This window comes from Muscardinus avellanarius (genome assembly GCF_963383645.1).
Source record: "Muscardinus avellanarius genome assembly, chromosome: 7".
In the NCBI taxonomy this organism is placed as follows: Eukaryota; Metazoa; Chordata; class Mammalia; order Rodentia; family Gliridae; genus Muscardinus; species Muscardinus avellanarius.
The window spans coordinates 83631924-83657914 of record NC_137793.1 but is presented as its reverse complement, the minus strand read 5'-3'; the positions used below and the strand labels follow the sequence as shown (position 1 = coordinate 83657914).

Here is a 25991-nt window from a genome sequence, read left to right as displayed (position 1 = left end):
TCGCGGCTCGCAGGCAGTCTCAGCTTAGTGAGTCCCCTAGCAACTCAGTGAGACCCTGATTCAAGATAAAGAATAAAAAATAGGCCTGGGGGTATAGCTCGGACATAGAATGCCCCTGGGTTCCGTCCTTAGTACCGCAAAAAAAAAATTATTATTATTATTTTGCTTTCAAACAGGGTCCCACTAGGTTGCTGAGAGTCTTGGTATGTTGCTGCGGTTGTCCCTGAGCTCCTCCTGTCTCAGCCTCCCAAATACTGGGGCTTACAGGTGTACATCTCTATACCCGGCAAAATTCAGATTTTCTAGATGGTAACAGCCAACCCTTAAACCAGGCAGGGGCCAGTAAAGCCAGCTCTGATATTGGCAGAATAGGACCTCTCTTTCCTAAGCTGTTCAAACCAGGCACCAAGCAGGACATTTAGGGGGTTGGAACTTCCGCAGTCATTACTAGAGCAGCTAAGAGCTCAGCTCCTCCAAACCAAGGGGCGCGGGGGGCTTTCTCCTATTTCAGGACCTACCAATATCCCCATCTTCCAGGAAAGAGGAGTATCCAAGCCGGCAGTGCTGCTAAGGGAGGGGGAAATCCAACTAGAGGGCGGACAGCGGTGTCCCTGCGCGCTGTCCCTCTGCGTCACGCGACTAGCGCTGCTGCGGGAGCGCGGGCAGGCTTCCCCTGCCCACGCCAGGGCTCCGCTCAGGGGCGGAGGGATGGGCGGGCGGGGAAGCAGGGCCGTCCAGAAGGCGTGGACACCCGCAGGGTGGCGGAGGGCCACCCAGACGGTGGACCCTGCCTAGGCCCCATCCTCACTCAGCCAGTTCCAAAGCCCTTCCCTACGACTTGCCTCCTTCACCTGGGTGTGTTGGGGTGCGCGGGGGGGGGGGTGGATCTGGTGTTGGGAAAATGATGGGCGAGGGGGAGAGGACTTCCCTACAGAGAAAATGCGCATCTGAGTTGTGCTGTGCGGAGTCTTCCCTATGCAGCATCTTAAGGTGCCCCTAAGACCACCCTCGCCAGGCCCTCTGCTGCCCCAGCCCCTGGGTCGCCCTTCCTGCCTCTCTGAAGTCGCCCCGCCCTCGCCCCGCCCCGCGGGCTGCGGTCCCTTTAAAGGCGCGCTGGTCCGGGGCCGCCCCTTCTCTCGGGCTGGCTCGGGAGTAGAGGCGCCGCCGCCGCTGCCTCTAGCCCGGCATGGCCATGGCGTCCCCGGCCATCGGGCAGCGCCCCTACCCACTGCTCTTGGACCCCGAGCCCCCGCGTTATCTGCAGAGCCTGAGCGGCCCGGAGTCGCCCCCGCTGCCGGCCCCCGGCCGCTCCTCGCGCCGCTGCGTCCCCGCGCCTCTGCCCGCTGCGCGGGGGGCGCACGAGGGGCGCAGCGCCCGCAGGGCTGCCCGGGGGGACCCCGACCCCCAGCCCCGGGCCTCGCGACCCGCGCGCCCTCTCCGGCCGGGTCTGCAGCAGAGACTGCGGCGGCGGCCCGGGGCGCCCCGGCCCCGCGACGTGCGGAGCATCTTCGAGCCGACGCAGGACCCCCGGGTGCCGGCCGAGCGCGGCGAGGGCCACCGCTTCGCCGAATGGGCGCCGCGGGGCGGCCCCGGCTGGTGTGACCTGTGCGGACGCGAGGTGCTGCGCCAGGCGCTGCGGTGCACTAGTGAGTGCGCGGGCGGGCCGGGCGGGGAGGGGCGGGGGCCGCAGCCCGGGGCCAGGACTGCGGGGGGGCAGGGCGGGCGGAGAGGGGACGGCGCCCTCTTGGGCCCCAGGGGAGACCCGCACTTAAGGCAGGTGGCCCCTGGAGACGCTGCTCTTTAGCCGCCTGCCTGGTCCCCTTTAGTGACTACGCACCGCCCAGGCGTGGTTCTGCGGTGTTTGACAAATACCTCTTTTGACAGGTGCCTTCCTCGGCCCTGCCCCCCCTCCAGCCTTGCACGCACACTGGCATGTTGGGGCTGACGGCCAGCCACAAGGTCATTCAGTTGTCTCCCATGAGCCCTCTTGCTTTAGTTTTAAGTTCTTGGAAGAGGGTTATGAGACTGATATTTGAGGTGACCATTTGACCTTAGCTTATTAGTATTAGTGGGGAAAATGGCTTGTTTCTCCACCTAGGGTAAAGTCAGACCTCGCCTCCAAAAGAACCTATTAAGACAGGGAGGAGACCTCATAAGGTTTTTTAAAACCTGAGGTCATCCCAGACCGGTAAGCCCTTCTGCTTTCTGCTCTGGCCCCTCAAACCTTTAGACTCTGTTCCAGTATTTGGCTGTGCCCTGCCTCCACCTCCTCCTCCTTTTCCTAGGTTCCCGCGCCAGTCCTCTTGCTCCAAAATTACCCAAATCCCTGCAGAGTCTCTTTCCCGATGCTCTCAGGCTCTCCCAGATGCCTCCAGAACCAGCCTCCTCTCAATCCTAGAAAACACTAGTTACCGGTGTGGAGATTTTCTAAGCAGATCTGCCATCTTTGGGGCATATTATTCTCTCCTCCTAGTGTAAGGCGTGTGTATTCCTTTAATGAGTGCCCCCCCCCCATCTCAGTATTTGCTGTTGCCAGTTTGGCAGAGGATATCCACAGCCATGTGTTTATGTAGGTATTTTAAATATCTGCAGCACAAAGCACAAACAATGGCACATCCTCCAACAAGCATCCCTGGAAATGGACTGTGGTTTGCATCTTTCAGTAAAGGCCTGTCCCCATGGTAGCAGCTCCCCGTCTCCCATCTTGCAGCAATGGACAGTGGTGGCTACGTGCATGTCACGAAAGCCTGTCCTTTCCTCTTTCCCAGTGCACAGCCAACGTGGTCGGTGTTCCTCTTGCTGCTCTTCTTTCCACCACCAGAACGCAGTTTAGGCGCCAATTAAGAAGAAAAGAGCAAAAGTTACAGAGGTGTATGTTGTGTATGGGAGGGGGGCGGTCACCTGGTAAATGGCTCTGACCTGATGGAAGAACTGAACACAGCTTGGGTGTTCTGGCAGCTTTCTTTCGCCTTCTCAAGGGTCCTGGGGTACCACATCTTCCGACCCTATACACATGGAGAGAGGCAGAATCCTCACTGTAACAGGTGTCATTGTGCTAGAATCCCAGGAAATCTGCTTCTTTGGCCTTCTTTTTTGTATTTAAACTGCTGGAGAACATATATCAGTGGTAGAACATTTTGCACATAGTTTTATGATTTAGGGGTATTTGGTAATAATGGTGTATCTGTGTGTATGTATGTGTGATCTTCCATGTTTAAATGATGCTATCTACATACCATATTAAGATTGTTTCATTTTTTTTTCTTTTTGTGGGGAGTAAACCCAGAGACGATCTGCCTCCAAGTTACACCCCCCAGCTAGATTTTATTTTTTATTTGGAAACAGGGTCTTAGTAAGTTGTGGAGGGGCTTCGCTAAGATGCAGAGACTGGAATCCTGCAATCCTTCTGTCTCAACCTCCTTATTAATGGGATTACAAGTGTGCACCACCACACCTAGCTAGAATTGTTTGTTTTCTCTGATTAGGACATAAGTCATTTCTAGCTGCAGGAGGACCCAGGTCCTCAGCAGTACCTCTGACATTGTGTGTGATTTGCAAAAATCACACTTTTTTTCTACCCTTGGGCTCCCATAGCCCCCTACATAGTTAAATTCCAACCGGGGGTGTCTGGACACCAGAGAGGAAACAGAACTAGAATCAAGGGGCTGCAGAGAGGAGTCCCTGTTTGCTGTTATTAATATTTAACTAATTGTGAGCCTGTGACTGGCTGGGGAAAGTTGAGAAATGTTCTGATGTACAGGTTCAGCTGGCAGGCCAAACTCACCCCAGCATCTTACCTTAAGTTGAAGGTCTAATTATCTTTATTTTGAAAAGCAAGAGTCAAGGAAGGGACTTTTTATAATACTTTGATTGGTGCATTGTAATTACATATCATATTGAGGTTTAGAGTGATGGTAACATACATGCATTCGGCACTTGGTGTGTTTCCCTCTGGGTTTCAACCCAGCTCCCCCCATACCTATTATTGATATTGGTATTGATAACTTCACATGGGTATATAGGGACTTGATGAAGGCAGGGGACTTTTTATTGATTTTATTTTATTTTTATTTTTTTTGCGGGTCTGAGGATGGAACCCAGGGGCATTCGACCTCTGAGCTACACACCCTGCCCTATTTTCTTTATTTTGAAACCAGGTCTCACTGAGTTGCAGAGGGCCTCACTAAGTAGCTGAGGCTGTCCGCGAACTACAATCCTCTGGTCTCAGTCTCCCAAATGCTGGGATTACGAGCATGTGCCACCACGCCCGGCTAGCAAAGGACTTTTTAAAAGGCAATACTCTGCAGTGATGAAGAGCACAGGCTGGAGCCCGAGTCCTGGGCTCGAGTCCTAACTGCTCCTTAGTCTCTGTGCATCTACGTGCTGCATTTCCTTGTTTTAAAAGATGGGTTAAAGCCGGGCGTGGTGGCACACGCTTGTAATCCCCGTGCTTGGGAGGCTGAGACAGGAGGATCACACAGGTTCGAAGCCAGCCTCAGCTACTTAGTGAGGCTCTCAGCAACTTAGTGAGACCCTGTTTCCAAATAAAATATAAAAATAGGTCTGGGAGTATAGCCCGGAGGTAGAAAGCCCCTGGGTTCCACCCCCGTACCACCAAAAAAAAAAAAAAAAAAAAAAAAAAAAAAGATGGGCTAAGCCGGGCGTGGTGGCACATGCTTGTAATCCCCGTGCTTGGAGGCTGAGATAGGAGGATCACACAGGTTCGAAGCCAACCTCAGCTACTTAGTGAGGCTCTCAGCAACTTAGCAAGACCCTGTTTCCAAATAAAATATAAAATAGGTCTGGGAGTATAGCCTGGAGGTATAAAGCCCTTGGGTTCTACCCCCAGTACCACCACCAAAAAAAAAAAAAAAAAAAGATGGGCTGCCAGGTGTGGTGGCACACATTTATAATCTCAGTACTTGGGAGGCTGAGATAGGAGGATCACAGGTTTGCCGCCAGCCTCAGCAACTTAGTGAGGCCCTCTACAACTTAGTGAGACACTGTTTCAAAATAAAGAATAAAAATTAGAGCTAGGGGTATAGCTAGGAGGTAGAATGCCCCTGGGTTCAATCCCCAGCAACCCCCCCCCGCCCCGCCCCAACACACAAAAGATGGGGATAGTAGTCTTACCTTCTTTCTCATGTTAATATGAGAATCCAGTGGGTTAATCCTATATATGTAAAGTGCCTGGCTAAGTGGAATATTAATTTTTAGTGCAGGGTGAATGTTACCATTATTCTCTCTAATTCAAGAGCTGTTACAATTGGCCTGGGTTTGAGACACCTCCTAGGATCACTTTTCCAACTCTGCGGTTTTCAAACTCTACGGTTGCTGAGCTGAGTGAGGACATGGGTGCTGAAGGCATCCCAGGAAGTTCAGGTGTTAAGTGTCCTCTAGCAATGGTGGCCCTGCCCTGTGTCCTCAGGCAGAGACCTGCTGTGGTTGAGAGGCACCCTCACAGAATGTCAGGGGCCCACCCTTCCATGCCTGGCTTACACGTTGTCATTGGTTCCTTGTCTGTGTGTCACTTGCACCCAGTAAAGTTCCAGGCATAGTTTTATTAAGTTGGAATTGAAGATGGTGACATGTTTGTACTATTAAGTCTCTCTGAATGACATCCTGTTAAGTCTCCCTGGATGACATCTGTCTGCACAGGAGGCTGACACTGGGTGGGAACCATGTTGGAAAATGGGCTTTTGCTAAAGGGAGCTTTAGAGGATTGTTTTTGAATCATCTGCCTGTCTAACTTAAGCTTCCCCCTACTTCAAGGCCTCGGGTTAATGCTAAATTGGCCAATAGGGAAGTTTAGAGTTAATACTAGTTTTCAGTATCAAAGCAATCACTTTTGTTAGAGAGAGAAGGAAATCAGTGGGGATTGATTCAAACCCATTAGGACAGGGTAAAAAGATTGCATGGCTGTATGTGTATATTTGGTGGTGGTGGTAATGGTGAGAATCTGCTTTAGTATTCTAGGAGGGAATGGACAACAGCAAATAAACCAAGAAAAACTCACCAGCTGCCCCTTGGCTTTGTTCTCAGGGACTGTGCCTTATGGAGGTCATGGACCCTTTCTGCTGTAGAAGGCACATAGAGATAGATGGCCTTTTACTTTTCATCTTGTTTTTGGTGGGTATATAATTCATCCTGGGCCAGAGCACCATCTGGAAGTTGGAGATACTCAAGTCCATCTCACACGCCCAGGGAGGGGATGCTTTGACATCCCTGCATGCTGTGGATCACAGCATCACGAGCATCATGCGTCTGCTCCTGGTCAGAGTCTCTCTCCAGAGAGGAAGTTGTTCAGAGTCATGGTGTGTTAAGGGATTGGAATGGCAGGGTTGAAAGAGGGACCCTGGGGCTCATCATCCTAACCTCCCCCTCCTATGATAGACTTTAATTATGGTGTGAGTAAGGTGTTTACTGTGGAGCTCTCAGGGAGGGGCTCAGCGACTTTTCCTATTGAGCCCGGCAGGCGTCTCAGAGCTCCTCGTCTGCTCCCTGGTTGCTGGGTTGGGTTTAACTTGACTCTCTGCAGGACTAGAACTGCCCCTGTGACAGCCCACTGATCCTGCAGGCCCACCCTTTGTTGTGAGTTTTTTTGCACAAAAGCCTCTAGGGATATTGACATTGCCTCTTCCTACAACAGAAAGAGGTCTTCATTAAGGGCCTCTTGGAAAGTGTCCTTTGTTGTCCTGCAGGCTTCTATATTTACCTTGGGCACCTGAAAGGTATTTGTTAAGTATGCCCAGTGGTGCCCAAGTGTATGCTGGTATTTTTGTTGATTTAGATCCATGTTTTGCTTTGGAGGCTAGGAAAGTTAGGCACTGAAATGACCATTGTTTTGTTGTGAAAGATGGTAGGAATCCCTCCCCCAAGCCTGTGCCTCCTCCTGGCTCTAATTGGAGTCTTCTTGGGAAACATTCTATTTAAAGGTATGTGCTAGGGTTTGGGGAAAGGACACAGAAAGCTTGCCAGAGGCTTTCCAAGCCCCTCCATTTGCACCTCCTGTTTTTTCTCTCCTCTTGCTTCCTGTCTTCTCCAAAGATGAAAGTGAAAGGATTAAATATGGGCTTAATTTTCCCCCCTATTCATCAGAGCATGAAATTTCCTGATTATGGAGTGCGGGGGGCTGGAATCCCAGGTACAGTCAAAAATGATTAATGCCACTTGTCTGCCAGCCTAATTAGACTTGGTAATGAGCGTGTGTTCGCCTGCTGATCCTGCAGACTTATTAGGTGGGAGGGAATTGACATCTCCCCTCAGCACCAAGGGTTGGCTCTTGGATTCCGTCTCTTCTCCCCAAGTTCACTGTTGAATCAAGGCGTGCCAGGCCTGGCAGGTGGGCCCCGAGTGACCAGGAAAAGACAGCTCCGGCCCAGACCCAGGGGCCCTGCCTGGCTGGTGGGGAGAATTCATCCTGTCAGGGAGCTAGATGCATGCCAGTCAGAAAGGAGTCCAGCCCAGGTCTGAGAATGAGAGAATTCTTCGCATGTCAATAGTGCTTTTCTCTGAAGAGGCACGTGTCTTTATGCTTATTGCTACATTTATTCTCAAAATAGCTTCGTGAGGGTGGAACCCAGGGATGTTTCTGCTGAGCTCTCACATTGAGAGGGAGACACCTGTTTACCTTGTCCACCTTGCCAGGGGCAGTGGTGAGATTAGCTCTTAGGTAGGGCTAATTTTGGCAGGCCTTCAAAGCTTTGGGACCATCTCAGGCCCTCAAGCCATTTTCCCCTCTGGGGTCCTGTGTCCAGCACCTTCATGTCTAAGGCAGCCCGTGGCATGGCACAACCATGGGTGGGTGCCTGCTTCTGCACCCAGTGCTCTCCCATGGGTCTCTCTCCGGCTTGCCCCCAATTTCCCCATGGAGGGCAGCTGCTTGCCGCCCTTGCTTTGCCCAGGGTATTACTAAGGCTGCTGAGGAACCTGTAAACATATCTCTGGCCTCATCAGAAGGCTTCCTGTTCGCATTCCTGGGATCGCAAGGTGAGCATTCTCTGGGGCTGAGTATCTGTGGGTGTGCAAAGCATGTGAATGGCCCTGGTTCCGTGGACACCAGCTCCTGCAGGTTGCTCTCTCTGAGCTTGCAGATCCGGCTTGTGCCGCTGCGATCCCATCACCTCCCCAGGGCCTCAAGTCTCTACTCACGGGCCACCCACCACTCCAGCATGCCTCTGTTCCTGCTCCCCACTGGCTGGGTTGGGAAGTGCTGGCAGCAGTGGACACTGGAAAGATGGTTTTGCATTTAGTCACTTTGGGTTTTTTTTTTTTTTTTCCCAAGAGTTTGGGCAAGCTTCTCTCCATATGTGTCAAGCTGGAGCTCAGGGTTTGGAGGAGAGGAGAGACAGATTTGGGGCTTTGGGGAAAGAATGAGCAGGCTATAAAGTGATGATGTCAGCCAGGGCAGAAGGCTTGGATCCCTGCGGCACTGACTTAAGTGCAATAAAATCAGTGCTAAGGAACAGTCATGGGTCCTCTGCCCCACGGCCAAGATTATCTTGCTTCAGACCCAAGGAGGTGATATTTGAATCTTGGACCCCTAGACCTCTTCGTGAAGTAGCCAACAAGTCTGCGCAGGCCCATTCTAGCCTGTTTGTGGTTCCTGGAGTAGAGAAAGTTCATGGGAGATGCACGCTAGGGGGATCTTCTTTGGTCTTTAGGAAAGGAAGGAAGAAGTACTGTGAAGACCTCCTGGCATTGTAGCCTTTGCCACCTCCTGGTGGAGGATGACACCTTGGCTGAGGGGTCTGGTGGCCCCTGGCAGTGAGATCCCAGATTTTTTATTAGGATTTTTCTACCTACACCTTCTGCCCTGGCCCCATTTGAGGACATCAGGGAAAAGAACTGAAGATGGCATTGTGCTGAGGGTTTGTAAGAGGGCGGTGTTCAGCATCCAGTGTGTTCATTCCTGTGTGTCACTAGACGGACCGGCGAGTGACCGACCCTGACACTCAGCTGTGACCGCCGCTGGCTGGGTCATGTTTGCTCTTCGTTGGAGGACCCGTGCGCCACTGTCTGCCCCCTCCCTTTTTCTTGAACAAACACATTTCCGGGGTGGGGCAGGTCTTCTCCACATGCCTGCCGTGGCCTTTGGCAGCAACTGCTAGAAATGAAAACTTGGCTTATGTGGACCTTTAAGAAATAGACCGCAGGTTCTTGAAAGTCAGGCCTTAAAAGGAGAGCAGTGTTATTTGTCTTTTATTTTAATCCTTTTATGTTTTGTTTCTACTGGATGAGAAAGAATTGTCATTAAGCTTATTCAAGGTACAAGTTGGTATTCTGTGAACCTGCCAAAGTGGAAATATTCGTGTGAAATAAGAAGAGTCAGGAATGGCCAAGAAATGCTGGGAGCAGACAAGATTTATCACATGTGGCTCTATCTAAAGCATTCTCATGGCTCCTGCCCCTGTTGAGCCCTGAAGTTTCTTGTGAAGTAGGCAGGGCTGGCTTCATCGTGGCCATCCCATAGATGAGGAAATGCAGCATTCAGGGAAGTCAAATGACTTCTCTGCAGTGACCAGATCATTAGTCTCAAAAGCAGCACTGGAATGCAACCTAGAATTTTGGCTGATGAACTAGCATCTCTGGTCATGCAGCTTGCTGAATTTTCTAATTCATCTACCTCCCTTCTGCCAATGGCTGCTGAAATGTCCAAGATAATAATAAGAAAAAGAAGCCAGGCATGGTGGCCCACACTTGTAATCCCAGAACTTGAGAGGCTGAGACAGGAGGATCACAGGTGTATGGTCAGCCTCAGCAGTTTAGTGAGACCCTCCACAACTTAGTGAGACTCATAAAATAGGGCTGGGGGTGTAGCTGAGAGGTAGAATGCTTTGGGGTTTAATCCCCAGTATCATAAATAAAATAATAAATAAATAAATAGGAGTTGAGTCAAAGAGTGATAAACCATGTGTAAGTTGGAGAATCTGCTTTCAGTACCTGGATAACGGAGAGACAGTGGAATTGAAACCTGTTTTCAGCATTCATTTCCTCCTCCTCCTCCTCCTTCTCCTCCTCCTCTCCTCCTCCTCCTCCTCCTCCTCCTCCTCCTCCTCCTCCTCCTTTCTCTCTCTCTCTCTCTCTCTCTCTCTCTCTCTCTCTCTCTCTCTCTCGTGTGTGTGTGTGTGTGTGTGTGTGTGTGTGTGTGTGTTTCTGGGGATTAAACCCAGGGGTATTCTACCTCTGAGTTACACCCCCAGCCCTATTTTATTTTATCATTTTGAAACAGGGTCTCACTAGATTATGGAGGGCCTCACTAAGTTGCCCATGCTGGCCACAAACCTGCGATCCTCCTGTCTCAGGCTCCCAGGTACAGGGATTACAGGTATGCACCACCATGCCTGGCTCTCAGCACTTATTTTCTAAGCAGATCTGCAGAATGTGAAATCATGAGGTTCTGTAACATAGGGTGACATTTTCTGAGATCCCAGGATAGGAGAAACAAGGGGGTGTACCCCATGCCTACCCTGCCCATGGGTATTAGGAAAGAGGAGCCAGTTGAGGGTAGGCACAGAAATGCAGGTAGATCTCCTGTTCCATGCGTCCTCTGCCTTGACCCAGTGCTCAGAGTTTTGACACAGGATGAGCTTGGAACCAAAAAGAAATTAGTAGCCCGGATCCTAGAGGGGAAAGTTGGGGTGAAGAGGGTTGGATAGGGACTGGAAAGTACCCCCAGGGTCTGCTTAGTGGACCTCGGACTTTAGTCAGACAGTGGTGTGGCCCCGTGGGGAAGAGCAAATCTGGATAAAGCCCCACAGCCCCAGCTCTGCCGCTGTGCGTTTCCCAGGGCCAGGCTTACATCTGGGAACAGGAACCATCACCCGCTTGCCTTGCTCACTTGGAGGAGGCTGTTTTTTCCATTGAAGTTGAATGAAAGTTGGGAGTTTGGTGGTTTCTGTTGAAATAATTATGTGTTTTCTGAAACTGAAGGAGGTATTGAAAATCCAAAAAAGCCTCAAAGATGCCTTAGTGTTTAAATGGAAGAGCAGATTCCAGCGGTAACCTGAGAACTTTAGAGGAAAGATTACGCATGCTTCAGTGAATGTCTATTCTAGGGATATGTGCTTTTAAAAGCAATCCAGAGTTGGCTTTATACAAACAGGGTGCTTCAAAGTGAGAATATATCGCACCCCTCGCCCTTAAGATGGCCAAAGCTGTTGCTTCAAATTCTGTCGGCCTTTGGCTGGACTCCCCTTTAGCAGGACATCACTGGGTTAATGCTTGTACATCAGGGGCAGCAAGAGGTCATTACAGACCATCCCATAACTGGAGGAGAGGCTCCTCCCAGACCATCCTTGCAGAAGAACATCGATCTAGTTGCCAAAGGATCAATGGAGATTCTAGAGCCTCCCAAAGCACTGTCTCCAGTCTGTGCCCGTCTTTCCTGCTGGTCTCCTCCTCCTCCCCCTCCTCCTCCCCTCCCCTCCTCCTCCAACAGCTCCTCTTCCTCCTCCTCCTCCTCCTCCTCCTCCTCTTCCTCCTCCTCCTCCTCCTCTTCCTTTTTCTTCTTCTTTTCAGTACTGGGGATGGAACCCAGGGGCATTCTACCTCCAAGCTCCACCCCAGGCCGATTTTTTATTATTTATTTTGAAACAGGGTCTCACTAAGTTGTGAAAGGCCTCACTAAGTAGCTGAGGATGGCTATGACCCTGGGATCTTTCTGTCTCAGCCTCCCAAGTACTGGGATTATAAGCATGAGCCACTATGCCCTGTAGCTGGTTTCTTTAATAGCTTAACCTGTAAAAGAACTACTCTGTGGGGTTGGGGGCATAGGTAATATAGCACTTTTGCCTAGCATGAATGAGACCTTGGGTGTGGTTTCCAGAACAAAAAGAAAAAGGAAGGAAGGAAGGAAGGAAGGAAAGAAGGAAGGAAGGAAAAAAGGAAGGAAGGAAGGAAGGAAGGAAGGAAGGAAGGCAGGCAGGCAGGCAGGCAGGCAGGCAGGCACACACCTATAATCCCAGTCCCGGAGGCCGAGATAGGAGGAAAGCAAGTTTGAGAGCAGCCTGGGCAATTTAGCTTGAGTTTTATTTGAGACCCTGTCTCAAAATAAAAAAATTTAAAAGGGCTGGGGTATGAAGCAGTGGTAAAATGCCCCTGGGCTCAATCCCCAGTACCACACAATAGATGATAGAAGATAGATAGATAGATAGATAGATAGATAGATAGATAGAGGATAGATAGAGGATAGGCAGATAATGGATAGATCAATAGATCGGTAAAAAGAACAGCTCTGTGTTAGAAAAAAGAGAAGTGAGGTCAGCCTGTCCCAGGGCCCAGATGGGACATCCAGCAGGGACTGACTCCCTTATTGCTCATATTTAAAACTCCCCCAGCACGTGCACGCTCCCCTCTCTAAGGGCGCAGGGGGAGTGCCGCCCTTGTCTGTGCCAGCCAGGTGGAAGTTCCTGGACCCTCTTGGGGATCTCAGGTGCCAAGGTCAGGGCCATGGTGGGGCAGGGACCTCCAGCTCCCACCCCTGTGTGCCTCTTGTTTAGTGCCCCGAGTAGTATTTCAGAACCTGGACTCACTTATGACCCTTTTGTGGCACAAGCCAGTCTCCTGGAGGAAGCACTGGGGAGAAAGAATGTGTTCAGGAATGAAGAAGAATAGCATTGGGAGCATTTCCACATCAAATAAATGACTCATAAACAATGTGCCATTGTTGCCCCTGCCCTGGGTGCTGGAGCCCTGCAGACCAGGACCTCCTGGCCAGATTTGTATGAGAAGGTGAGAGGGAAGCCTCCGGGAGGCTCAGAGTTCAGCTTAGGTGTGTCCCTCCTCTTGCTAAGGAGGCCTGAGGGTATGGCCTTTGGGATGGGATGCCCTTCAGCATACTCTGAATGACAGCACAGAGATGCTGAGCCAGAGGGTGGTGGTTCCTGAGGAATACCTTAGCTCACACCTGAACTCATGAGTGTGGCTTCCTGGACCAGAGCACAGGTGGGTGCACGTGTCTTCAACCAGGGATGCTGAGTGCGGAGTCCACTGAGGTTCCTTTCCTCTGGTTAAAGGACAAGCATGTCTCCTTTGCTGGCCACCCGCAAGTGAAGTCTGGGATCCCTGAGCAGCCTGGGAGCAGACACCTCCTTCCGGTGGCCTTCTGGAAGGCTCTGCCGCCTGTCTGGTGGCCATGCCCTGTCTTGGCCTGGTCAACAGAGTCCCCAGGAATTTTGCCACTAGGGCTTGGCTGCTTCTGAGGCAGAGTAAGGGGACCCTGTGTGCACCATTTTAAGGCAGGGGGACAACACTTCTACCATTTTTGTGAGAGACCGTTTTCTTCTCCTTTTCTGTCTCCCACTCCAGCAGCCCAGAGGGTCATGTCCTTTTGCATATTGCTTGCTCTGTGCTCAGGTATCTGGTCTCAGATAAATGGTCTGACGTCTTAAAGCCACACAGCCTCCTTTTGGATCCTTCCCCTGTGGCTGAGCTTGGGAGGATGTGAGCTAGCCTCAGGTTGTCCCTTAGGAGCCTAGACAGCTGGTGAAGCATTATTAATCTACCGCCCCCAAAGAAATCCATTAACGAGCTCCTGGGCTGGGCACGTGGTGTGAAGGAACCGATCACTTCTGTCGTCTGTTGAAACTTTGGAGACATTGATTTTCAGACTCACAGGCGCGACTGAGAAGTGAGGCTTGGGGCAGGCTCTCTCCTGCAGTCTGTTTGGTGGGGGCATTGTTATCTTATCAAGCTAAAAGCCCCAGGAATAGAAAGTTTTCCACTGGGGGAGGTGGAGAGAGCAGAGCCTCAGCTGGGACGGAGCAGTATTGGGCAGTCTGTGCTGGTGCCAGAGCCTGTGGTCCCAGGTACCTGTCCAGGTCACATGAAGCCCAGAGCCCTCCCCAGGGCCCGGGACTCCCCGACTTGGCACCCACCGGTGACAGCAGGCCTGGGGAAGAACTATCGATCTGCAGACAGGATGACGGAGGGCCGGGATAAGGGAGCGGCTGCAGCCTGCTTCGGGACAGTCGCTGCACGCCTTCAGCGGCTCTTCAGCAGGCTCCCGAAGAAGAGCCGCTCACTGTCAGAGAAGCTCCAGACCCTGCAGAGGTTCGAGGTTCGGCGGGCTCCTGGTAGGTCCAAGCTGCTCCAGCTGGGGGCCCTCGGCGAGTACTGGGGTTCCCAGGCTTCTCCTAGTAGCTTTTCTCATGAAAAAGGAATATGGAACCTTCCAGCAGCCTGGCCCTTGATGCTGAGCTTGGCACCACTCCCTGGCCTTCCTGACTCTGCAGGAACCAAGGCACAGGTGCAGCGACCTTGCCTGGTTTGGGTTGAACAGGCAGCTGGAAGGACGTGGCCAGCCTGGCTCAGAAGCTTCATGCTGGCCATGGATTTTAACAGCCTTCCTTAGGCTAAGAAGTAGGACCATCATAACCAGGGTCTCAGAGCTGGTGGAAAATGGGTACTTTGGATGGCTACTGCTCTCCACTTCACGGTCCTGTACATGGAGGGGCATTGGCCCTTCCCAAGCTGCTGCACCGGGCTGCTCAGCCCCTGGGGGCAGCAGTGTTTCCTAAGCCAAGCTTTCTCATCGGTGAGGTTGCTGGAGGGACGCGGCTGTGCAGGGCCCGGGCTGCTGGGTGGAGCTCAGCTGGACAGAAGCCCCAGCCGCACTGGATGGCTAACTCCTTTCCTGAACACTAATTTAGGGTGAGAATGGTCCATGTCTGGGGAAGGATAAGGAGATGTTTTTCAGGGGTGAATGAAAGATGAGAAGGAGATAGATACAGTAGCAAGCCGAAGCTGCATCTTCTCTAGTCCTCTACTTTCTCCAGCAAAGGTGTTGTTGGTGTAGCACCAAGGATGAGATTCCAGGCATCTGATGCCTCCCAGCCTGGGGATCTTTCTGTTGTATTACATTGTCTCCAGCATCTTACAGTTTCTGTAGCACTGTTTGCTCAAGACTCAGAGGTTTATGTCTGTTTTTATTATTGTTTGTTTTCTCTGGATTCTTGTTTAGTAGGAATGGCAAAGGGGTTATTCTGTTTCACGGATGAGGCCGCTCAGAGAAGTAAGGCTTCTCAAAGAAGATTCTGGGCACAGCCAGGCCCAGAATCTTTTGCCGCAGCCTGCTCATTGTACTCGGCTTTAACTGCTTCTCTTGGATGGCTGGAAATCTTAGAGTATGGAAGCTTTTCTTGGGGTTCCCTGCCCTACTTGTCTTCACCCAATCTCACACACAGTCAGGAATAGGTGGGAATCCCTCTAGATCACAGCACCAAGTCTCAGGGATGGAACCAAAATAAAATGCCATCTCTGGGCCAAGTTTTTGGAACTAATTTAAAGAACATTAGGTAAAAGATAGAATTTTTGACAATAAAAGATATAATTTTTTTCTGATTGAGGCTTATCCTTTTGAGAAGGGGAAATTTTATTTTTAAATATTCGTTTATTTATTTGTTTGTTTCTCTGGGGATTAAACCCAGAGGCATTTCACCTCTGAGTTATACCTCCAGCATTTTTTAATTTTTAATTTTTTATTTTGAACTAGGTGTGGTGGCACACACCTACAATCCCAGTACTTGAGAGGCTGAGCCCAGAGGACCACAATTGTGAGGCCCTCAGGAACTTAATGAGACCCTGTTTCAAAATAAAAAATAAAATAGGGCTAGGGGTATAATTCAGAGGTAGAATGCCCCTGAGTTCCATCCCCAGTACCAAAAAAACATTTAACTTAAAAAAATAAAATTTGCCGGGCGTGGTGGCGCACGCTTGTAATCCCCGCGCTTGGGAGGCAGAGACAGGAGGATCACGCAGGTTCGAAGCCAGCCACGCACGCTGGCTTAGGAGACCCTGTTTCCAAATAAAAATGTAAAAATAGGTCTGGGAGTGTAGCCTAGAGGTAGAAGGGCTTCCAGGAACCCCAGTACCACACACAAAAAATTATTTTGAAATGGTCTCACTAAGTTTCTGAGGCTGGTCTCAAACCTGCAATCCTCCTATCTTGGCCTTTCAAGGACTGGAATTAAAGGAGTGCACCACCACATCTGTCTGAAAAAGAGAAACTTTAATTCAATTAGACTGAATCCCTACTTCAAGACAAATAAATGTTCTTTAGCCAGCCTCAATAATTTGACCTTCACTAAGAAGAGAACTGGCTTCTGAGATTCTCAGTTTAGATGCTAGTGTGCTCCTGTTCATCCTTCTCTGTATCTCTCCCGTTTTCTCTGAGCACTATTCAGCAGATCTTTTCCTTACTCCTTTGCTATTCAGCCCCATGAGTTATAGATTTAATAAAATCCATCAGGCATGGAGTGACAGCATCAAGTTCAGGGCAAATACTGCACAGCAGCTACACTGTGCTGACTCACCTGATGCAGGAGGAGGGGGGCAGACAAGATGCTGAGCAGTGACGGGAGCACTGGATGTCTGGAATAGCCCCACCTCCTGGGGCACTTAAAGTGGAGTGGAGCCTGGCCCGGCTTGAGTTTAGATCCTGCAGTGATCCCTTCCTGGCTGTTGGGCCTACCCCATAGAGACTAACCTCTCTGAGCTTCAGTTTTTTTCAAATGAAAAAGAAGCAAAGAATCCTAGTTTCAAATTGCTATTGGAGTCAGGCATGGTGTCACACATCTAGAATCCCCTCCTGGGATTCCAGTACTTGGGAGGCTGAGACAGGGGGATCAGAGGTTCGAAGCCAGTCTTAGCAACTTAGCAAGACCCTCGGCAGCTTAGTGAAAACTCCTGTTTCAAAATAAAATTGTTTTAAAAGGCTGGAGGTGTAGCTCAGAATAGTCTTGGATTCAATCGCTGCTGCCGCTGCTGCTGCTACTACTACTACTATTACTAGCTGTTGGGTGGCTTAAACACGACTCTATATGTAGAGTTGATCTAATGCCTGGCACAGTGGAGGCTCCTTGCCAGGTGCTTCTGTTATTCAGTGCTCTCAAGGAGTCCCCCCCCCCCCCGAACACACACACTGGGATGGGAATGAAACCCAGGGAAGTCTACTTCTGAGCTATACCCCCCAGGCCCTCTTTTATTTTTTATTTTGAAGTGGTCACTAAATTGCTGAGGCTGACGATCCTCCAGTCTCAGCCTCCCAAGTACTGAAATTACAGGCAAGCATCACCACACCCAGCTTAGGGAGGTTTTTAAGGACCACTCCCAAGCCAGGTGTGGTGGGGCGCACCTGTAATCCCAGTACTTGGGAGGTTGAGACAGGAGGATCACAGGCTCGCGGCCAGCCTCAGCTACTTAGTGAGGCCCTCTACAACTTAGTGGGCCAGCCCCAGCTACTTAGTGAGGCCCTGTGCAACTTATGAGATCTTGTTTCAAAATAAAGAATAAAAATTAGGGCTGAGGGTGTAGCTAAGAGGCTAAGAGGTAGAATGCCCCTGGGTTCAATCCTTAATACTACAAAAAGCCAGGTATGGTGGCACACGCTTGTAATCCCCGCAGCTTGGGAGGCGGAGACAGGAGGATTGCGCGGGTTCGAAGCCAGCCGCGCTGGCATAAGAGACCCTGTTTCAAAAATATAAAATAGGTCTGGGAGTGTAGCCTGGAGGTAGAAGGGCTTCCAGGAACCCCAGTACCACCAAAAAAAAAAAAAAAAAAAACTACAAAAAAAAAAAAAAGGACCACTCCCAGCAGGCCATGTAGACAAGCCTCCAATGCAGCAGTCCGTCCTTTCTTCACTCCTGGGCCAAGGAAGGATGCCTGCTTCTCCAGGAAAGACTTATGATCTGAAGGTTGCCCAGGGAAAAGTGGAGGAGGGACGTGAAACTCTTAAACACCTTCTCTGGAAAAATTCCCGTCACTGACTTTAACACACCACATAATAAAGAGGCAAAGCTAGATTAGCCCAGCGGGCATCATTAGGAGCTAAGCAAGCTCGTCACCAAGCAGCGAGCCATATATCATTTTAAAAGGCTGCAAGGGGATCAGTGGGAAACAGGCCTGCGTCTCTCCAGCAGTCTCCGGTGGTCCTGGCTACAGCCATGAAACTGTGAGGAAGCCTTTGTGTGTCTCTGGCAGAGAGGGCCAGCCCCAGACGTCATCTATTTACTTTTCTTCTCACTGCAAGAAGTTGGCTTCACCTGGTTGGCAAAAAGCGCTTTGAATGGCAGCAAGTGACACCAAAGCAGGTGTGGAAAAACTAGTTGGATGCAGTAGCCTGGTTGACCCATCAGGGACCGGGCCTGGCTGCTCCTGGCCTCCCGTGACCTCCTGGCACTCAGACCAGGCGTACCTGTGCACATGCACCTGTGCGTGTGCTCGTAGCTGCACATTTGTACAAGGTTTGTCTGCCACCCTGCAGTGTACATATGCCCCTGCAGGACTCCATTCAAACCCACTTGGCTGGGTGGTCTGTGGGTGGCACCAGAAATGTACTCCAGGTTAGCAAGGGCTAGGCTGCCCTCTGCCCTCTTTCAAAGATGATGTCTATTTTAAAATTTTTAAAAGTCCAGCTGGGTGTAGTGGTGTACACACCTATAATCTCAGTACTTGGGAGGCTGAAATGGGAGGATTGTAGTTTTTGAGGCCAGCCCTCATTAACTTAGTGAGACCCTGTTTCAAAATAGAAAGTAAAATGGGTGTGGGGATGTAACTCAGAGGTAGAATGCCCCTGGCTTCAATCCCCAGTACCAAAATAAAGCAAAACAAAAAAAATCCAAATTCTTAATCTTCTCTTTACATACATGTTCCTCACTAATAAAACACACATCCTGCTGGGCGTGGTAGCACATACCTAGTACTTGGGTTCGAGGACAGTCTCAGCAAATAGTGAGACTCTCATCAACCTAGGGAGACCCTGTTTCAAAATAAAAATAAAATAGGGCTGGGGGTGTAGCCCAGAGATAGAATGCCCCTGGGTTCAATCCCAGTGCTACAAAAATAAAAATAAAATAAAACCCATATCCTTCTGTACTGACTACTCAGGCAGCCCCTTATATCTTTGAAGGACCACAGGGATGAGTGGAGAGGACCCAAAGCCTGTGGGGGGCTGGGGGGGGATGGGGAGGCCTCTGCCGCCTTGCATCTCCTACACCCAGAGCAGAGTGACACATGCCGAGAGCATGGGAGGGCCCTCCTGAGCAGGCCGAGGCCGGGAGGGTATCTGTCAACTTCAGGCTGGCTTTGGAAACAATGAACTTGTCACTGTTGGTTAAATTTCCTCAAACCTAGCTGTCTACTATGGTTGAAATATATACATATATATTTTTAATGTGATTTAGTAATAGGATCTCTCATTCTCTCTTTTCTTGGTACTGGCGATTGAACCCAGGGGCATTCTACCTCTGAGCTACATCCCCAGCCCTTTTGATTTTTATTTTTAGTCAAGAGCCTGCTTAGTTGTTGAGGGTCTTACAAAGTTGCTGAGGCTGGCCTTGAACCTGTGATCTTCTTGTCTCAGCCTCCCAGGTACTGAGATTACAGGTATATACCACCACACCCAGCTCAGTCAGAGTCGGTCAGTCAGTCTGTCTGTCTGTCTCCCCCCCCCCATTTTTGTGACAATCAAAGCAGCAAAGCGGGATATATTTGTATTGAACTCTTTCTTTATATATGAAACCCTTTCAGAAACTTCTTCCTGTTACATAAAATCTTTGAATCTAACTGGCCGTCCTGTCTAACTGGCTTGGCCTGTGGTAGGCCTTCAGTAAACACACACGTGTGCACAGGTGTACAGCTGGTTCGCAACTCTGTAGATATGGAAAGATAGGAGACACAATTTTTTTTTTTTTTTTTTTTTTTTTTTTGGTGGTACTGGGGTTCCTGGAAGCCCTTCTACCTCCGGGCTACACTCCCAGACCTATTTTTACATTTTTATTTGGAAACAGGGTCTCCTAAGCCAGCGCGCGCGGCTGGCTTCGAACCTGCGTGATCCTCCTGTCTCTGCCTCCCAAGGGCGGGGATTACAAGCGCCACACGCCCGGCTCCGGAGACACAATTTTGCAAGAAGCTTTCACACTCTCCCTGAGCGTTTACTTTTACTCCCTCCCCCAAATCCATTGCTTTTTTTTTTTTTTAATTCCAAGTACTGAGGATTGAACCCAGGGGCATTCTAACTCCAAGTTATACCACAGCCCTTTTTATTTTTCATTTTGAAACAAGGTCTAGCTAAATTGCTGAGGGCCTCACTAAGTTGCTGAGGTTGGCCTTGAACCTGCAATCCTCCTGTCTCCCAAGTACTGGGATTACAGGTGTGCGCCACCATGCCCAGCTAATCCATTGCATTTTACCATTCTTGGCTAAGGAGAGATTCTCAGGGATGCTCTGCACGGAGGCCCTCAGACCCTCCCACCTACATCTGTGTTTCTCCTAACACCGTCATCAACACCCTGTTCTGTGTGAGGCCACAGCATCACATCAATACAACAGGGCTGCGTCTCTCTAAGGTGCATACCATTGGGAAACATATTACATATATTAATATGTGATATTAAATTAAAATAAATATATTCTCCTTAAATATAATCAACCTAGAGATTAATTAATATTAAAAAATTAACAGTTTAACTGTTGCAAGAGGACTGAATCCATTTAAAAATAGAGGTTTTTCCTCCATACATGTTTTACACTTTCCTGTGCTCTCTTCTTACTATTTTTTACTGAAAATAGTTTTGCTGTTTAGTTAAAGATCGGCCCATGGGTACCAAACTACCTCTACTTTATCACTTCATAGTTGAACCTTTTGTTATTTCAAAAATAAAGCACACTTTTTGAAAGAACAAGTTTAAGAAGAAGAATAAAAATTCCCACTCTTAAATTAAGTGACCAATTTTAAAATTTGTAATTCAATAAAGTTTGTTGTTATTAAAAAATAAACAATAAAAAAAGATGTTTTTGCTGGGTGTGGTGGCACATGCTTGTAATTCCAGCATTTGGGAGGCTGAGACAGGAGAATTGTGGTTTGAGGACAGCCTTAGCTACTTAGTGAGGTGCTTTGCAACTTAGTGAGACCTTGTTTTAAAAAATAAGGAACAAAAAAAATAGGGCTGAGAGTGTAGCTCGGAGGTAGAATGCCCCTGGGTTCAATCCTTAGTACAAAAAAAAAAAAAAAATAGAGCTTATTTGATTGGATTTGATTCTGAATTGAGCCGAGGCATGCTCTACCTCTGAGCTATAACCCCAGTCCTCAAAGCAGAACAACTTTTAGACAGCTATGAGCATTATAGTTAAAACCATGCAAATATCATAAATGTTAGAAGAACCAAAAATATAGAAAAAATATCAGAGACTGAGAAAGAATTGATGAGAGGTAAGTCTAGCAGCATTTGAACAGGAATGAGTTAATACTGCTCATATTGTGTGACACAGGAGCGTGAATCGCTAAAAATGACACCACCCTATTAAACCCCATTTGTTTATGATTTTATACATATACACATGTACACACAGGGCAGGGTGGGGGTGTGCTTCTGGGTTTAGTATCCCCCAAAGAATGAAGGATGCACGGTGGGCACTGCCTGGCCCTCCCTGGCTTCCTGCCTTTGAACTTGTTGTGAACTATCCTGCCCTCCCTCTGCCGGCTCCTCCCCAACCCCCATTCCCCCAGCACGCCCAGCCTGGCCTGGCCGCAGCGCCTGCCTTCATCAGCCAGCCTAGAGATGTGTGGTTGTGTTGGAAACAGATGATTAATGCGCTGCCTGAGAGGCGCACCCACCCACGCCCACCTACGTGGGGCAGGATTATGCCTCTGTGGACCTGCCCGGGCACTCAACTTCTGCCAGGCCAGCAGGGTATGTCTAGGAGGAGGGCTCAGGGGACACGTCCAGCCTGCTCAGGAATGTGACAAGAGGCTTGGCTTGGGGAATTAGTGACCAAGACATTAGATAGGGGGACCAGCATTTCAGGGAGTTTTTATATCTGCTTTAATATCTGCTGAGCAACAACTGGGCTGCCCTTGGTTCACCCGGTCTCCCCAGCACTGGCACACCTCTCTAGCACTTTCTCCACCCTGCCTGACTTGGAGGACCTGCTCCCCAGTCCTGTTTTACATGGGAACTAAACATCAGACCCAAACTTGACCATGCCCAGGTTCATCCTCTCGGCTTTCCCCACGGAGACAGCAGCCCCTGCACAGGGAGCTGCTCACCTATTGCAGGAAGGAGCAGTGAGCTCCGGCCTAAGAGTTCTAGGTCCCTTGTCTTACTACTGCATTGGCCTTTCTTGTTGGCCTTCTGGCTTCTTTTCTGTCATATTCTAGAGCTGGCATTAGGATTGCACGGTGGGAAGGAGCAGTCATGGCCTCCAGACCCCCTGGGCTGGGGGTGCTGAGTGCCTTCAGGGGTGGTCTGTCTTCTGAAACAAGGAACTATAGTTTATGGTCTCCAGAGGGCTGGGATCCAGGCTCCTTTATGGAAACATTAAGGTGCAGATGGCCTGCGCTGGCTGCCCAACCCCAGGAGTGGGGAGTTTCCATTCCCTTGCTCTTGGCCTCACCAGGGGTTTAGCCAGGAGTATGGAAAACATATAGGTCATGCTGATCTTGGCAGCAGCTGCAGACCTCTATGCTTGGCAACCACTCTCTCCATCTTGACCTGTCTCCCATCCCCTGCCTTGTTCTTCTGGGTCCATCACAGTTGGGGGGGCAGGTAGGAAGAACCTACAGGAATGGGAGTTGCACTATTCTCTTTACCTTAATTCAGTAGGCAAGGACCTGAGAATAAAGAGGTTCTTGGCTGGTATCACATGCTGATTCTGTAGGAAAGCACGTACTCTAACTCAGGAGTCTCCTGGTGTTGAAAATGACAACTGTTGTTTACTGAATACCTACTAAGTGCCAGACCCACTGGATACTTTACATATATTCTCTCTAATCTTGGAAACAAAGATCTTATCAACCCTGTTTTGCAGGTGAGGGAATTGAGGCCAAATAAAACCCATATTTAACTGAGGTAAATTGTCCAGCTATCTCATACCCAGTCATAGGCAGGCTCAGGTCCAAATCTAGACCCGCGCCACTCTAGAAACCTGATTCTTTCTACTCCCTGGCCCAGGTTGAGTGTTCCATCTCTCCACCTGTTCTTAAAGACCTCTAGCACATGTCCAGCGGTGTGATTCAGGATTTCTGATTTATAGCTGGCGAGTGGGTACCCTTGGGTGCCAGTCTATGCCTCTGGTACTGTGACCGTCCTGATGTCCTAGCAGGGCTACTAAGGCTGGGCTTGTTTGAATCAGGGAGGCTGAGTGCCTGCTCTCTTCTGGACTTGGCCAAAGAGCTGGCCTCTCTGCCGAGGGTGCCCTGAGAGCCCTGGATGAGAACCTCTGGCTGCTACCTCATAGCTTCAAATCTCCCAGAGGTGGCATCCCAGAGACAGAAGGGTGGTAGACAGAGAACCAGTCCTGAGCAGGCAGATGATATTGTGAGTCAGAAGCTCCCAGGGCACTGGCAGCCTCAAAGGCTGAGCAGCTTGACTTAGGGCAGTTTGACCCACTGTGAGCTGGCCCTTCCCAAACCCCTGAAGGTTGGGTGGAAACGCAAATGGGGGGGGGGGGGCTCACACTGTTACCTGCTAGGACACAGGAAAAGGTACCCCTAGCCCCAAGCCCTTCAACCCAAGCTTGCTCTGGCCTCAGGCCACCTAACTTTCATCCTTGATGAAGCCCATTTCTGGCCTCCAGCAATGCAGAGTAAGGGGACTAGGACCAATAGGGGAGACAGGGCTGAGGACTGAGAAAGAGAGATCTGAGAGGCAGCCAGCTGTGATGCATTTCCACCCCCGAGGCTTGCTAGCTGCAAAGCTGTCAGCGAATCACTTAACCATTTCAAGTCTCAATTTCCACATCTTTAAAATAGGGCCAGACCGAAGGAGTTGAAAACATGTCCACACAAAAACTGCACATGGATGCTGATAGCAGCTTTATTCAGAACTGTCAGAACTTGAAAACAACCAGGATGTCCTTCAGTAGGTGAAAAAATAAATAAAACATGTACATCCAGAAGATGGAATATTATTCAGCAATAAAAGGAGACCAGCTATCTTAGTCATGGAAAGAAAAGGAAGAAACTTAAATGCATGTTACTCAGTGAAAGAGCCAATCCAAAAAGGCTACTTACTGTGATTGCAACCAATTTTTGTTTTTCTTGTCAAAAAAGGCAAAACTACGGAAACAATTAGGGATCACTGGATGCCAGGGTCTGGGGGTAGAGAAGGATGAATGGGTGGAACTCAGGGGATTTTTTAAGGCTGTGAAACTACTCCATATGGTACTATAGTCATGGATGCATGTTCAAACCCACAGAATATATGGGCTCTGGGTGATAATGACGTGCCCATGCAGGTTCATCAACTGCAGCAGATGGACCGCTCCAGTGCAGGATGTTGATAATGGGGGAGACTGAGGCAGGAGGATTGCCAAGTTCAAGGCCAGCCTTGGAAACTTAGTAAGACTCTGCCTGTCTCAAAATAAAACATAAGCCGGGCGTGGTGGTGCACGCTTGTAATCCCCGCCCTTGGGAGGCAGAGACAGGAGGATCGCGCAGGTTCGAAGCCAGCCACGCGCGCTGGCTTAGGAGACCCTGTTTCCAAATAAAAATGTAAAAATAGGTCTGGGAGTGTAGCCCGGAGGTAGAAGGGCCTCCAGGAAACCCAAGTAAACCCAGTACCACCAAAAATAAATAAATAAATAAATAAATAAATAAATAAAATAAAACATAAAAAGTGGTGGGGCTGTAGCTCAGCAGTAGAACACTTGCCTAGCATGTGAATGTGAGAAGCCTTGGGTTCAATCTCCAGTACTGAGAAAAAAAAAATAAAAAGGAAAACTACTTGAAATTTCATCCATCCTTTAGAGCAAGCATGTGATCTACCTTCTAGATATTTATCTTCATAGTGTATATAAGTGTGTGTGTATATGTGTGTTATAATCATAATCATAAAACACAAACTTTCCTCTTTCAGCGGCGCACTGTGGACGTATTTCCAAGTTGACCAGTGTTTATCTGCATCATCTTATCCATTGGCTATAGAATATTCCATTTAAAAACACGGCATAACCATAACGAGTCTCCTGAGGGGATATGGGAGTATTTCTGGCATTTTCTCATCATAACTCTGTGATGAACATGTTGGCGAAAATGTACCTAGATATGAGGAAATGAACTCTCAGGACAAATCCCTGCAGGAAACCGGTACCATCACTCAGGTGCTGCCTGACATTTCTCCACATCCTCTACATTGCTGGACATGATCAACTTTCGTTGACGATTTTCTTTTTCAAAACTAGAGTAACATTTTAGAAATTCAAATATTGGGGTGGGGGAGAGAAGGGGAGTCCCAGGGGGCAGCAGAGATGCCTCTCCAAGGTGAGGAGGGTCACCCTCCTCAGGCTCCAAATACACCTGGTGCTCCCTACCCCCTGCAGAGAGCTAAAATCTAGGGCCTCTCGCCTGGACCGGGATGGGGGTGCAGTGGGATGTCTGAGGAGGTGCCAGGACTCAGTGGGAGTCTGGAGAAGGTGGGACACGCACAGACAGGCCTTCAGATGTCTGATGCAACCAACCACTGGCCAGCCTGGGCTTGGATTTTAGCCAGGCAATAAGAATGATATTTATGGAACCCAAAGTCTATCAAGTCTTACGTTGTTATTTGCACGATTATCTCATTTGATTTTCTCAGTAACTCTGTGAGGCACTGCTATCCACCCTCCACCCAGTAGATGAGGAAACTGAGTCAGGTGAAAGCTGGGACACGAGCATTGGGTCAGACTAGCACGCGAACACCAGTCTCTCCGGTTCAGCCAAAGGTGGGGTGCTCTATGCTCTTTACTCAGCTAATCGTGTTAGACCCCTTCCGGCTGCTCAGTGGTGGGCTTTGCCAGTGCCACCAGGGCCCTGAGCAAAGGCTGGGAGAGTGTGGGATTCAAGAAAGCACCTGTGCGTTGCTCACAGTGTGTTCTCCTGGGCCTACCAGAGGACCTGAGGTCGGACGGGAAGTGTGGGGAGCGGGTAGAGAGGGGTTTTTCTGGCCACGGGAGCAGGCGTACAGAGGCTGTGCATGATGGTGGAGGCAGCAGGCCCTGGGCCGAGTGGACGCACG

General features: G+C 49.6%; 1 protein-coding gene across 2 annotated transcripts in view; it reads left to right on the top strand.

Annotated features, from left to right (window-relative positions):
• Positions 1–1186: 1186 nt before the first annotated feature.
• The window catches only part of RASSF5 (Ras association domain family member 5), a gene marked incomplete at both ends in the record, with an annotated part of 69477 nt that continues 44672 nt past the window's right edge, over positions 1187–25991 (top strand). Inside the window, one exon of one of the 2 annotated variants that reach the window (XM_080698505.1) lies at positions 1187–1646. In XM_080698505.1, the coding sequence (XP_080554631.1) occupies positions 1187–1646 (460 nt within the window). The remainder of the gene's footprint in view (positions 1647–25991) is intronic. The other variant, XM_080698506.1, reaches the window with a different exon arrangement.